The following is a 13,573-nucleotide window of genomic DNA, read 5'->3' as shown; positions in this document are numbered from 1 at the left end:
AAGGGGCTCGGGGGCGGCCGACTTGGGGCGCCTCGCAGGCTCGGTGCCCGGCGGGATGCCGGCTCCCCGTGCCGTCCCTCCGCCGAGCTGGGCGCGGGGACGGGAGGGACGAGGAGCTCCTCTCCGGTGGCCGGTGCCACCACCGGGTCGGCGGCTGCGGAGCCATCTGGGAGCGGTGGCCAGAGCCTTCTCCTTGTTCGCAGGGCTTTCCTTGGTTCGCCTTGGTCGTCTCGAGCGAGGTGTGAGCGGGGCATGTCTCCAGCACGTGGTTTTGCTCCGGAGGGAGCTGGCAGCGCTTGCGACTGAGGCTCGCTTTCCCTTTGGCGCGAAGCTGTGCTCGCAGACGAGCTCTCCTTCGGTTTGCAAGCGGTGGCTCTGGCGTTTTTCCACTGATCAGCTTATTTTTAGCAAAATTGAACTCTTTCAGGGTGGTTCCCATTTCCCCATACCTGGCTTTTCTGGTAACATGAAATGCTGCTGCTATTTCAAGACTTTTCAGGGATTATTTTCCCATTTAAAATGCRATCCCCTTTCCAGAAGGGGCAGGGGGACGCGGCAGGGAAAGCGGAGTCTGCCGGGGAGTTCGGGTCGCAGCTCCCTCTTGGCAGGCTGCAGTCGTGCCGGCAGCGGTGGCGAGGGGAAGATTTGGGGTGGCTCCTCCGGCGTGCGGGGAAATGATTGAGTTACTGCTCTCGGCCTCGTCCGTGGCGCGAAGAGGGGGACCTCTGGGCTAAAGCTGCTCAGGTTTTTTGCAGCGGGCGAGCACGAGAGCGTAGGGTTACCGAGCTGAAATGACAGCGCTGCTGCAGTTGCCTGTGAAGCCTGCTCGGCCCTGGCCCGGCCGTCGCGCTGGGCTCTGAGCGCACGGGCTGGCTYGCTGCGCTGCGCTGCGCGACGAGCTGCTGCTCTCCCGTCCCCTCCCGCCAGCCCCGACTCCCTGCGGCGCAGGCACCAGCTGCACCTCCCCGCCTGGCTCCAGCCTGTCCAGGCGGGAAGGAGGGGGCTGCACCGGGGGGGGGGGTGCTTTCTTTCCCCTTCCCTAGCTTCAGGGGGACTGCGGGGCAGGGGCACTTGTGGCCAGATCACCCCATTCCCTGACTGGTGATGTCCCAGTCCAGGTGCTTCCCGGGTTCTCGGGGCTCCCCTTGGCCCTGGATGAARGTTGGGACCACCCAGGACCCTGGGCCAAGCCAGCTTCCCCTCTGCTGTCTCCCATTGCTCTCCGGGGACCCAGGCGATCTGGCTGCCCCATGGCTCTGGTGGTGGACACCACTGGCAGAGACTGGGCTGGACACGGAGAGGAGGCTGGCGTGGGAGGGAGACCAAATCACCCAGCTTTTGGAGATCCTTTGGTCACAGGAGCATTAGGACAGGGGAGCCCTCGGGCTCCTAGGGCCAGGGCTGCAGCACCTGGAGGGTTTGGTGATGTCCGGGGCTGCTGGGACCCTGCCACCGCTCCCCCAGCCTGTGCGGTGGGAAGGGCCCTGCACCCGTGCTCGTTCAGTCCCTGCCAAGAGGGCTGATGGCCCACGTGGCCAGGGCTCACGGAGCTGCTGGCATCTGCCCAGCAGTGCAGGCAGCACTGGGGAGCCCCAGCATGGGCCTGCCCAAGGTCAGCACCCATGGCAGAGTACAGGTGAGACCCAGGACACCCGTCTGCCACAAGACGGGGCCACAGCACCCGAGCAGCAGCTGCCGGGGCGATCCCTCTGGGCAGGCGCTCGCTGCTGCTCCATCCCTGCTGGGGCGCACGCCAGGTTTGTAGGGGGACAGGACACATCCCGTCTCAAGCGAAGGCTCCCATTCCCCAAAGTGCTCAGCTTCTCCTCTGTGCCACCGGGCAGAGGCACTCATCTTACCCCTCACCGTGCCCCTTTGCTGGGCCGGGACCAAGGGCAGCGCTGGCCACCACGAACAGGCTGCGGAGAAGCTGGCGGGAGGCAGCTCCTAGCTGCTGCACTTGGCAGCTTCACCCCAGGGAGATGTCTCCCACAGAGACCTGGGTGAATTGCAGTAGGGGGGCTGCACCGCTCCGCATGGCTCCATCCACTTCCAAACTGGGGCATGGGCAGCCTAGAGTTCAGGAAAGTCCTGGGTGCCCACTTTCCTGGGCAGTAAATGCAGAGGGCATTACCAGCCTGRCACAGACCTCTCCTAGCAAGAACTAGCATGGGCCATCATCCATGGCCCCTGGGACTCTTTGCCCTGCCTCARCCTGGGTGGCTCTGTCACCCAGGACATGTCACCTCAGAGTGGCTTCCACCACCTGAGATGTGTCRTCTCAGGTTGGGCTCCATTACTCAAGACGTCATCTTGGGTTGGGCTCTACCACCTGGGATGTGTCACCTCAGGATGGACTCAGGGCCCAGGACACTGCACCSATGGGTGGGCTTCAGATTTGCCAGTCCTGGCCTCCCCCCATCCTTGACTATCCCAGGCAAATGCCCCCCAGGATGCAGAGTTTTTCCAGAGGTGCASGGCTTCTGTGTCCTCATGAAATCCCACCCAGACCCAGCTTTCACTTTCAGCATCAGCACAACCTCTGGGCACCACTGCCCTTTGGGCCTTGCTGAGGGCAGTTGGCTGCCCGGTTCCTATACACCCATCAATGGCCTTGGTGGTTGCAGTGAGGCACAGAGTCAGGGTGCCACAACCCTCAGCAGATTTGGTTGCTAGGGCTGGCTACATGACTGGTACCTCACCTGGTGGAAATGCCACCCCCCTGGGTGCCCCAGCTCTCTCCCATGTTGTTGGCTGAGCAAAGCAAGGCCAGATGTCAGGCATGCTGGCTGCCTTGTGACACCCTTTCCTATCAGCCCCAGCATTTCTGGGAGCCTTCTTGGCCCTGTGTGTAGCTGATGCTGGGCTGGCCGGGAAATGTCCCACCAGTGCAGTGGGACCAATGGTCCCCCCCCCGTGGCACCATGCGAAGGAGTCAGGCAGTGCTGGGGAAGAGGCAGGCTGAGCCTTGCGGAGGGCAGTGTTTGGGGAAATAGTCCACAGGCTGCACTCTGCCTGTGTCTCCCTGTCCCTGTGTCCCTGTTCGCCAGCCCACCTGCTCCCTCTACGTTGGTGGTGAGCAATGCCAGTCCCAGGGCACCCAGCAGAGATGGCACTGCTCACTCTGCACCGATGCCAGCTACCTGCGATGAGGAGCATGGGCTCCCCAGGGTGCAGAAATCTCCGTCCAGAGGTGACCGAATCACTCGTAGAATTGCCCATTCTTCAGGCCCTGCATAAATGGCAACAGTCCTAGCTCCCAGGCCTGGTGGCTTGGCAGCGCTCCACGGGGCTATTTTAAGTCCACGGGGACATTTCCCTTGTAAGTGATAGCCCCCACACTGCTCCCAGGAAGCCTACGAGCTCGTGCACCAGCGGAGGCTGGCGGAGGGGCCAGGCTGCTGGGCTGGGGAAGTCTCCGAGCCAGGCCCAGGTGTTGGCACCGTGAGAAGGGCTCTGGTGCCAACAAGCCCAGAAAGTCTGCAGAGCCAGCCGGGCGCGTGGCTCAACTGTGCCAGGCCTCCCAGCTCGCTCTGGGCCTACATGTGCACACCAGCTATGGATAAAGGGATGCCGTCCTGCCATCCTGCCACCCGGCCAGGAGGCTTAGCAGGGGTGGACGGTAGGAGAGGGGTCCCAGGGGACAGTGAGCAGTGTTTTGGGGGCTGAAACTCAGGGGAGAGGGTTATGTGTGTATGTGATGGGGGAAGGCATGACAATTTTGGGAAAATTACAAGACTGGTGTTTTTTGGAGTCTGCCCCGGGAAAGAGGCTGGGAGGTGGTAGAGCTGAAGAGGTGTCTTCTGTTGCGGGGCAGTGAAATACCTGTTGTTGAGGGCTGTGGGTGCCGTGTGCCTGACATAAGGACTTGGTGTGGGTCTCCAAAGAGAGGAACATGGCCTTATTATGGCTGTGGTCACCTTGCTCCATCTATCCCTAACTCTCTTGAGCTCTCCTCAGTGAGTGATGCCAGGGGAGRCATCACAGGCCCTGGGATACAGCAGGGAGGGACAACCCAGGCCCCCAAAACAAGTGTGGGGATTGGATCCCCAACCTTGGATGTGCAGGGTGTGATGTGCCCCAGGGCCATACCTCTGCTTAGAGGCCACAAGTCAGGCCCACAGCAGGTTGTGTCTGTGGAGGAGCCACCATGTCCCTGACTGGGCAGAAGGAGCCTCGGGGGCTGCCYGCAGCCTTGGGGAGTGTTGCCTACTTGGCAACAGCATGCTGATGCCTGGGTAGGACACCGCAGATAGGCAGATGGAGCAACATCTGCACAGGGACAGGAGCCACACAATCCCATCCCTGCTCAACAGCTGAATTTGGATCCCCTGTACTGTTTGTGGTGGTTATGGGCAAGAGTGCTGGGGCTGGGTACTGCTGGTAATCACATCAGGACCTTCTGCTGGGCAATGTCTCTGCCTAGACATCCTCCAGTATTTAAGGATCTTGTGGGAGAAAGGATCATCAGGCATTAAAACCTGGGCTGATGAGTCCTGCGGGCTCTCCCTGTCCTGCCTGGGTGACCAGGAATCACTGCAAGGAGGTGGCAGGACCCTACCCCAGCACTGCTGGAGAAGTTGTTGGATTGTGCATGTCTTTTGGCCAGCGCCCCATCCCGATTGCCATCGGCAGGCTCTTCCAGCACTGGCAATGCTTCTGGGAGCACAGCAGGCTCCCCAGGGGACAGGGCAAATGCAGCCCCAGGGCTAGCACCCGTCATGCGTTGCTGCTGGCCTGGCAAGCACTCGACTCTCCAGCCTCTCCTCCCCAGGGTCCCAGCAGAGCTCCCAGAATTTCTCACACCGGGCTGTGCCCCCTGGGCAGGACAGGGAGCCCAGGGCTGTGATTCCACCCAGGAAAACTCAAGTTGAGCCTAGGGAAGATGTCCCTTGGGGCAAGCTGGGAAAGCTCTGGAGTGGGCTGGTGAAGTCTCCCATCGCTGGAGGCCTCTGAGGACAGGTTCATCATAACCTCTCAGGAGTCAATCCTTTGGCTTTGAAGGGGATGCCTCGAGGATCCTTCAGCCCCATCACCCATGGCACAGCATTTCCCAGCCACTTTTCCATCTCTGCCCTGAACCCTCTCCAGTTTTTCAGACACCACAATAGGCGCTGCAGGCCATGGACCCTAGCACCGTGGCTGAGCCCCATGAGTCTGCACCATCATGCTTGCTGCCTAGTGTTCCAGCTATGCCTCCCTGCACAGCRGCAGCCTCACTGACCCTTACACCACCCCTGAAGATCACGTTCCCGGAGCCTTCCTTCTGCTCTCCCGTCTCCTCTGGAGTCACTGTCTGCCAGGAAAGACTCCTTGTTTCTCAAGCCCAGAAAGTCTTGGTTCCTCGACGTACAGTGTGACATCTGGCTGTACCAAAATGCATGTTGTTTTCTTGCTGTCTGCTCMCTTGCAGATCCAGATCTCTCCCTGCCAGGGAGTTGTTCTCTTTTTTATTTTCCATTTCCCTGATCTTGGTGTCATCTGCAAGCCATTGGTCATGAGTTTGAGTTTTCTTCCAAGTCTTTGATAGAAATGTTAGGGTAGGCAGCCTGTGGGAGCGCAGCCAAAAAAACACCCCACAAAGATGATTCCCCATTTTATCTCTATATTTAGAAAGCTCTGAGCCTGGTTTTAATCCCTTTAGTGAATCCTGGTGAGATTTCTTTACCCTGCTTTCTTAATCAAAATATCATGCAGTTCTATCAGACTATTTATAGACATCAACAGTCTTTTTTTTTTTTCAGCTAAACTTGTAATCTCCTCCAAAAAATGAGGTCAAGTTAGTCTGAAAAATCTGTTTCCTATATCCTCGCTGCAATCTGCATTGATTAGATTATCTTCCTCCCTGGGCCTGCCATCCCTGTCATCCACGGAGAGGCAGAGCTGGGCTGCCTGGCCTCTACTTTCACACTCATTTATTTCTCCTTTGAAAAACGAGTCCACTGTGCACTTTCTGCTGGTGCTCCTGGAAGCATTAAAACCTCCAGGAYGGGTCCAGAGGGCTCCTTGGCTTCCCGAGCCCCACTTTGGGACAATTCCTGGTCCATGAAGGTGCTGGCCTGGTCTGCTCCAAATCTGCTCTCGAGACACACTCCCTGCCTCTCCTGGAGCCCGCAGCGCTGCCTTGGCCATCRTGAGCTGTCGAGCAGCCCTAATGCTAAACACATGGTAATAAAACACCAGGCGCTGCCTCTGCGGGGTTCAGCAGCCGCACCGGCCCCTCCACTTTGTCCCGTCGCAGCAGGCTCTGCCGGGGTGCCTGGAGAGCCGGCATTGTTGGTGCAACTGTGATTGCCTGGAGGGGGAAACTGAGGCACGGGAAGACTGGAGCGGATGGGGAGCAGATGCCATCCTGTGCTCCACTCGCTGGTGCTTGTCTCTGAGGAGGCATCTCTCTTCTGTAAGGCTGCCCCAGGGGTCTAGGAAGCTCTTTGGCGTAGCTCAACTACAACCAGCTCTCCAGGAGGCCTGAGCGCTTGCAGGGGCATGAAACAGCCGACCYGGGACACGCAGCACCGGCACGTTCCCCGTTGGGTCATGGCTCATACCAGTGGCTGTATGGGGCCACATATGAAGATCCAGCGAGCTCTGGCCTGCTCCTGCCTCTCTGCCAGACAGGAACCCAGCTCCACGCAGATGGAGCCGTTGGCGTGCAAGGCCATGTGCTGGGGCAGGTATCGCCCCGAAACGCAATGCCTGCTGCAATTACCGCAGGGCCGTTCGCCAGCATGGAAAGGTCACTGCGGGATTCTTGCTCTGCTCTGTATCAGCCAGCGGGGGACTTTACACCCAGGGAAAGGGTGCTTGGCAAAGGGGTGGTGCCTCTCCCCATCTCTGTGCTGTGCAAGCTCCCATTCTGCGTGCTTGCCTGCCTGCCGCGGGGTCAGCACCTGCCCCATGGCTCGGGGGGAGGCGCTCGGTGCAGCCGGGACCTCGAGGATTAGGGCGTGTTGCTTTTGGCCTGTGATAGCCCCCGACACAGCGGGTCRCCCTGGTCCCATGATGCAGGGAATGGGATTGCTCGGAGTAAAGGCACTTTGCACACGTGCGCCGGCCACCCTGGCCATGCCGATGTGAGGGGCAAGCCCTGTCCCCGACGTGCTTCGCCCTGCCTCCTGCCCCGCAGCTTCAGGCGCCCCGAGCACCGTTGCCGCAGGGCTGGGCTGGGAACAGCGACGAGTTGCAGAAAGGTCAGGCGCACAAGGCTAATCCTCCCTGACTGACTTTTTCCAACAGCCAGACTGCTGTCTGGCAACAGCATGGAGCATTGTAATCTCCGTGCAATAAAATATCTTCCCTGGCGGACACCCGCACAGCAGCCGATGGCCGGAGCGTCCAGAGCAGTCGAGTTCAGATGCTTGGCTGAGGCAGAAACAAGTCTCACAGGGCTGGGGCTGGAGCACCAGAGACCTGGCAAACTCATGTCAGGGCCTCAGCCAGCCTGAGCCCTGAGGCAGGCAATGAACTGACCAGTCTGAGATGATCTGGAGCTAATCACTTCTTGGGCCTTTCATGCACGTTCCCCTCCTTTCCTTCACGGGCCGTTAGCTGGTGGAGAGCAAGTTGCAGGGCACCCCGGGGACATCTCCTGAGCAGAGGCTGTGGGGACCCTGCTGAGCCTGGCGGGCAGGGACCACTCTCCGTGGAGCAGCTGGGGAAGGCATTGCCATGAAACTGGGGGGATTYGCAGGAAAAGGGGCTCTGCTCAGAGGCCAGGGCTGTAGCCGAGGCCAGCCCCGTTGGTGACCTCGATGGAAAATCCTGGCAAGTGCCAAATGCTTCCTTCAAGTCCAGCCACTTTCCTGGATGTTTTAGAGGACTTTGTCAGAACAAAGCACAGACTTTGGGCTTAGTTCAGCCTTGTTTTTCCTCAAAAAGKAAGGGAAAGACAGGTTCGGGGGCTTCCTTTTGATCTGATAAAAAAAAAGCCATGGTAAAAAAATGCTTGCATGCTTCTTTCTTTCTTTGCAGAAAAGTGTTCCTCTAAGTCAAACAAGCCCATTTGACTAGAACACTTATTTGACCAAGCCTAAATAAAAATAATGACAGCAAGAAATACTCCTCTGACAACCGAGGGCTTGACTCAGCTTCCCTCAGCTTCGCTCTCAGCCTGAGCACTGGACAAGCCCTTGTCCCTCGTCCCAGGCTCTGGAGATGACGCCGTCTTGTTGTGGCTGTCGTTCTCGCTCGCGCGGGGAAGGGCAYGGCTGGTGCTGCGAGGGGCTGCTCCCCGGGACCCTGCCCTGAAACAGCAGCTCCGTTGGCGAATGCTACTTCATAGGCACGTTTGTAATATAACCGCAGTGCGTCTCCTTTGCAGTAGTGCAACAGAAAGTGTCAGGATGCCATTTTGGGGTGGATTTACCAAGCTCTCATTGATTTGCAATGGTGCATTCCCATAGCGGAAGTTATTTTTGCATAAAATGATCCCTTGCACCTGTTCCTGGAAAGGGCTTGAGTTTCCCACTCCTTGACAAAGCAGAAGGGAAACCAAGCCTGGGCTAATCTTGGCTTTTATGGGTCCCCCTGTTGGGTATAATGTGAGAGAGGAAGGGAGCCCTTACGCTGAGCACCCGTGTGGGGGCCGCACGGGGAAATGCCAAGTTTCCCCTGTGGGAATCCCAGCGGGGCGGGCGGTGAGCACCACCCCGGCAGGGATGGCACAGGCCCAGGGCATCTGCTCTCGAGGTAGCGCCGGGGCTACGGGGATTCGCAATCGCAGCAGGATTGGTGCTGTGTGATGCCTTCCACCCCGGAGGTACCACGGGATTGGGTTTGTGATCCGCTTGGGAAACGTTTCCTTCTCCCTGAGGTTTCTGTAGCCCCTGTTTGCTTTGTCCTGGCAATTTGCCAAATCCAGCTGAAATCAGCAGTCGCTTCAGCTCCTGCTTTTTGGTCCCATTTTACTAGCTGGCAACAAATTGCCCTGCAGTCCTAGCGTGAGCCAGGCCCCGGATGCCTTGCTGCCAGGACCCGTGGCGGCCAATCCTCCCGAAACCCCGGCTCTGCAGCCTCCCCTGCTCCTGCTTCTCCATATTCTCCCACAACCTGGGGCAGTGGCAGCAAACTGCAAAAAATGTCCATCTCTAAATCAGCCGCTGCAGACAGGAATACTTTCCCTGCACGCCGCGAGGGCCCGGGATTTACTCAGGGGAAAGGAGAGTGCGAAAGGCCGTCCTCGCTGTGCGGCGCATTGCTGTCCCCAYGCTCGGGGCTCCTATTTCGGTGGGAGGGGGAGAACGCCTTCCCAGGGCCACCTGTGCCCATCTGTCCCTCTCGGCTGTCCCCTGCCCTGGCGCCGCTCTTGGGGGAAGTTCCTCTCTCAGGCTCATTTCGGCTCCTTTCAGCACCATGGTTTAACATGGCTCTTTGCGAGGATGGAGCGGGGGCAGCGTTCCAGGCACGCGGTGGGGAAGGGTCACGTGCGTGGTAGCTGCTGGAAGGGGTCACGGCGCAGTGCTAGTGTGCTGGCTCCAAGGCTGGTTGTGGGTTGGAGACATGGGGAATGGCACCGAGTCGATCCCACCAGCATTCAGCAGGGCTGAGGCTGCCGCGTGCAGGCAGGAGGCAACGGCTGCTCCTCAGGGTTGTGTTTTAGCTGGAAATCACATTCCAGCTTTACAGCCTTTCTCCTTGCGGGCTGGTGGGGTGCTGTGGCAAGACCCTGCTTGTTTTCGGCAGCCCTGGCACTGCACAGCCCCCTTCCAGCAAAGCCACAGGGTGGCCCTGGTCCTGAGCATCCTGCCAGAGCTGCAGGATTCCCTGTCGCTCCGGCTGTTTGGGCCTGGGTGACTTATCGAAGGCTTGGAGCTGATGACTCCTTAGAGTCAGTGAAGTTGGGATAGCCTCATCCCCCCTTGTATAACATCACCTTCTCCAAGCCCTAAGCTACACGGTAATAATTTCCCAGCAATTGCAGGTCCAAAGATGCTCAGTTGCAGGCCAGGCTCTGACCACCGAGACTTGTGGTGAGCAAGAGACCTGAGCCATGGTCCCTGCTGGTATCTGAGCTGGTGGACAAGAACAGCCAGCCTCCCCTTTGCCTCTAGGAGCCATCCCTATCCTTTCTGCAGGTTTTTTCTGCACTAACATCCCATCGCACACAGAGCCCTGCCGTGAGACTTTGATCCTTATAACACGTTGTTCCCCAAGTTGCTGTTTCAGCTTTGGAAAGGCTGGTGACATCCCCCGGGCAGCTGGGAGGGCAGGGCAGCACTCCAGCCTCGGGCAAAGAGGCGTGAGACTCACGTCACAGGGCGACGYGGGCAGGGGCGGCCCGAGCCTGGCGCCCGGGATCCCTCTCAGAGGCCAGGCCCCAAAGGTGAGCGGGGCAAGGTCTCTGCCTTGACGCCGCTTGGCTGCCTGGCACATTGCAGGGCACGAACGTGGGGAGCCCCCGTGTCGTTTTACAACGGGCTTGCACGGGGAGCCTGCTGGAGGCTGTCCCTGCTCCCCTCCGGGGCCCGCGAGGTCCCACGGGACAGGCCCCCAGTGTGGACGTCACCCTYGGCTGGCAGGCTGCTACCAGGGCCGAGCGGCTGGGGCCGAGCGAACGGGCGCCAGCGGCCGAGGGGGCTGGTGCTTTGCTTCCCGTGCTCGGCCGAGCGGCTCCTTCTGTTCCCACCATACAGTTGGTGGCCGTATTTTTAGCCTCCGGAGGACGTGCGGAGGGTGTTAAGCCCGTAACCTTCGGCCCATTTCGCAGCGCAGCACTCAGCAGCCGGCCATCTGCAGATCAGCACAATTTGCCTTGTGGTGTATTTGGAGACCATGTAGGGGAAAAAGGAGGGCGAAGGAGGTGGAAAGGGGAGGGCAACTTTATATAACACCTTGAAGGTCACCRGAAATGAAGCCCGTGACTGAAAGACCATCAGGAATATCCCAGTTTGAGCACTCCGGGAATATTTCTCTTCTCCAGCARGTGCTGGCTTACGGCTGGGTGCTGGGTCTGGCATCGCACCCAGCTGCGGTGGGTTGCTACTGAGGGGCCACCTCTGCCYGCCCTGCCTTCGGTTAGAGGTGACACAGAGGCCCCAGATTCCTTGGAAAAGCCCTGCGGCACTGGCCCCACTTTGGGACGAGTGGTGTCTCCTCCTCTCCGCTTCCCTCCATGCCCTCCAGGTCACTGGCTATTTTGGGGCCAAGCTGAGACTATCCCTGTCCCCRTCCCCCGTCCCTCTACCCCAGGGGGATAGAGGCATGCCTCGCACAGGCTGGACCTGGCCACCTGGGCTTTGCAGGCCAGAAGCCACGCGTTCGCCTTCAAGCAGCTCCCGGCAGGCTGKGCGCCTCGCGAGGGGGTGACGGCTGCCCCCAGCTCTGCCGAGGTGGCCGGGCTCAGGAGGGCAAGCTGAGGGAGCGGGCGCTGCGCTCCGGGCAGCTCTCTGTGTGGGCGGGAGCTGGGGGGGACCTGTCTCCACCCGGCTTGGCCAGCACGAGCTGAATTTGGAGCCCGGAGGCACCTGCGAGCTGTGTGCCAGGAGGTCGGCAAGGGCAGCGCGAGGGTGACTGGCGCGTCCGGTTTCGGCAGGGTGCTGGGCCGCGGGGACACCAGCAGCTCCGAGCCGCTGTGCTAGGCTGCACGCAAGAAAGCCTAGAAACCCTGGCACTCCGGGACAGACCTGGTCCCTCGCAGCTGCCCCTGCTGGCATGCCTTGTCCCCCCGGCGCCAGCCCCGGGGCGGCGCGTGACTCYGGGCGAACAGCACATCAGCCCTGGCGCAGCACGGCCAGAAACGCCGCCGCCGGCTCGGCGCCCCGCTCCGCAGAGGCACGGCAGCTGGCCGGGGCCAGCTAATGCCTCCGGCTGGCAGCGGGTGACGTGGGGCTGGGAGCTCCCTGCGTCGTCCTCCCTGGCGCGGCTCCTCCCTCGCTCACTCATCCCGGTGCCCCCGGCCTCCCACCCGTGTCCGGCCCTTCCTCTCTCATCCGGCTTCTCGCGCCCTGTTCCCCTGCCCCGTCACGCCGGGGTGCCCGACCTGCCCCTCTGCCGCCCGGCTCCCCACGGCAAGCCGCAAGCTGCTGGAACRCCCCAGGGCCCTGCACCCTGCTTCTCTTAATCCCACGGCATAACTTGGGGCCTGTGTCTGGGGAGTGTGTGCAGAAATGCTCGAAAATCAGGTCATTTTCTTCTCCAGAGCTTTGCTCTGCTCGTGCAGCACCCGAGTGCCAGCTGCAGGGATTAAACGCACAGTGGAGGCCACAGGGATGCCAAGCCCCAGCCGCAAAGCAGAGGGCCCGCTTGCAGAGTTTTGAAGAAACTCCTGTCCCCCGCAGAGGGGCCGCGACGTGCCTGGGACAAGGCCAGGGTCCCAGGGCTGAGCAGGACTGGAGGAGGGCACCTCGCCCTCCCCACGCTCGGGTGCCGGCGAGGTCTGAGCGTTTGGCCCGGCTCGGCCGCCGGGCAGCACAAGCTTTTGAGGGCGGTTCAAGAAAAATGCCGAAGCGGTGCTGCGGGGGGGCCGGTGGCTGGGCCGGCCCTGCCGCTCCCCCCGGCACAGCCCAGGGGTGTGTGGCTGCCGGGAGCCGTCGCACCCCGTTTGCCATGCCCGYGAGCCGCGCAGTGCTGCCGGGTCTCCTCCCCGCAGCCGGGGTGGAGATGGCATTTTTTTCTGGTTGGCATCTGCTTGCCAGCTGGAGTACAAAGGAATTATTTTCCTCTGAAACGCTTCCCTGGTATGTAGGCATTAGACTTTTCAGGGGATTATTTAGACTAGCAGCAACTGTTTGTAACGGAGACAGTATAGCTGGTGATATTTTATTTTTGGCATCTGTTGACTAATGTTAAATTACAGTCAGAGGCCCTATGGAAAATACAGATGACTTCTCCCGGACTGCAGAACAAATTCATTGTGTTCCAGCCAGTTACACAGAGTGGCAAATGTTTTCCTAATGAAGGGAAAGGCACAATAAATAGCTCTTCTCGCGCTGCCTCTGGGGTCAGGCCGGGTGCGAGGTGGCCCGGCCAGGCCCTTCCTGCAGGCTCCCGGCGCTGGGAAAGGGAGGGCCCGGCACCTCGGAGCGAGCTCCCCACGCGGCCCGCGGCCGGGCGGGCGGATGCRGCGGCCTGTCGCCCCTTCCCTCTCCTTTGCCGCCTGTCTGCAGGCCCGTCCCGGCCAGCCCGCAGTGACTAAGGTTCGAACTCTCCCAAGGAAGGGCTGGGGAAGGACCGTTTTCACCTGCCAAGTGCCCGAGGCCTCTTGCACCCGGTGCTCTGAGCTATGCTCGTCTTTTTTTTTTTTCCTTTCTCTCCAGCTGGGATATTTTTCCAGGGCCGCTTCGCCGGCTTCCCTGAAACGTTACGGCGCTTCAACGTGCTCTCGATGCTTCTTTGGCAAGCGTGGGCGAGCCAGTGCTCTAGCAAACTGCATGACCCAAAGGAAGCGATCGGGGGCCCGACTTTCTGGGGCCGATTTCCTAAACACTGCCCGTCTAGCCTAAGCTCTTCCCTCCCCCAAACAGCTGCTTGCGGCCAGCTTCTTGCTAGGAGCCTGAGAAGCAAGCGGCCATCAAAGATGGTTTGTGAGCCAGCAGGGCTAGAGTTTAAATCTCTTGGTAACGGCCTCGAAATCTCT

The 13,573-nt window shown here is 60.1% G+C and overlaps 1 protein-coding gene across 1 annotated transcript in view; it reads left to right on the top strand.

The window, feature by feature from the left end:
- Nucleotides 1-3,543: 3,543 nt before the first annotated feature.
- SRL (sarcalumenin) overlaps nucleotides 3,544-13,573 on the top strand; it is a 28,549-nt gene continuing 18,519 nt past the window's right edge. Inside the window, exon 1 of the mRNA XM_026065224.1 lies at nucleotides 3,544-3,622. Coding sequence (XP_025921009.1) covers nucleotides 3,544-3,622 — 79 coding nt within the window. The remainder of the gene's footprint in view (nucleotides 3,623-13,573) is intronic.

This window comes from Apteryx rowi, unplaced genomic scaffold (genome assembly GCF_003343035.1).
Source record: "Apteryx rowi isolate R43461 unplaced genomic scaffold, aptRow1 scaffold_225, whole genome shotgun sequence".
NCBI classification, from domain to species: Eukaryota; Metazoa; Chordata; class Aves; order Apterygiformes; family Apterygidae; genus Apteryx; species Apteryx rowi.
This window is presented reverse-complemented; position numbering and strand designations above follow the sequence as displayed.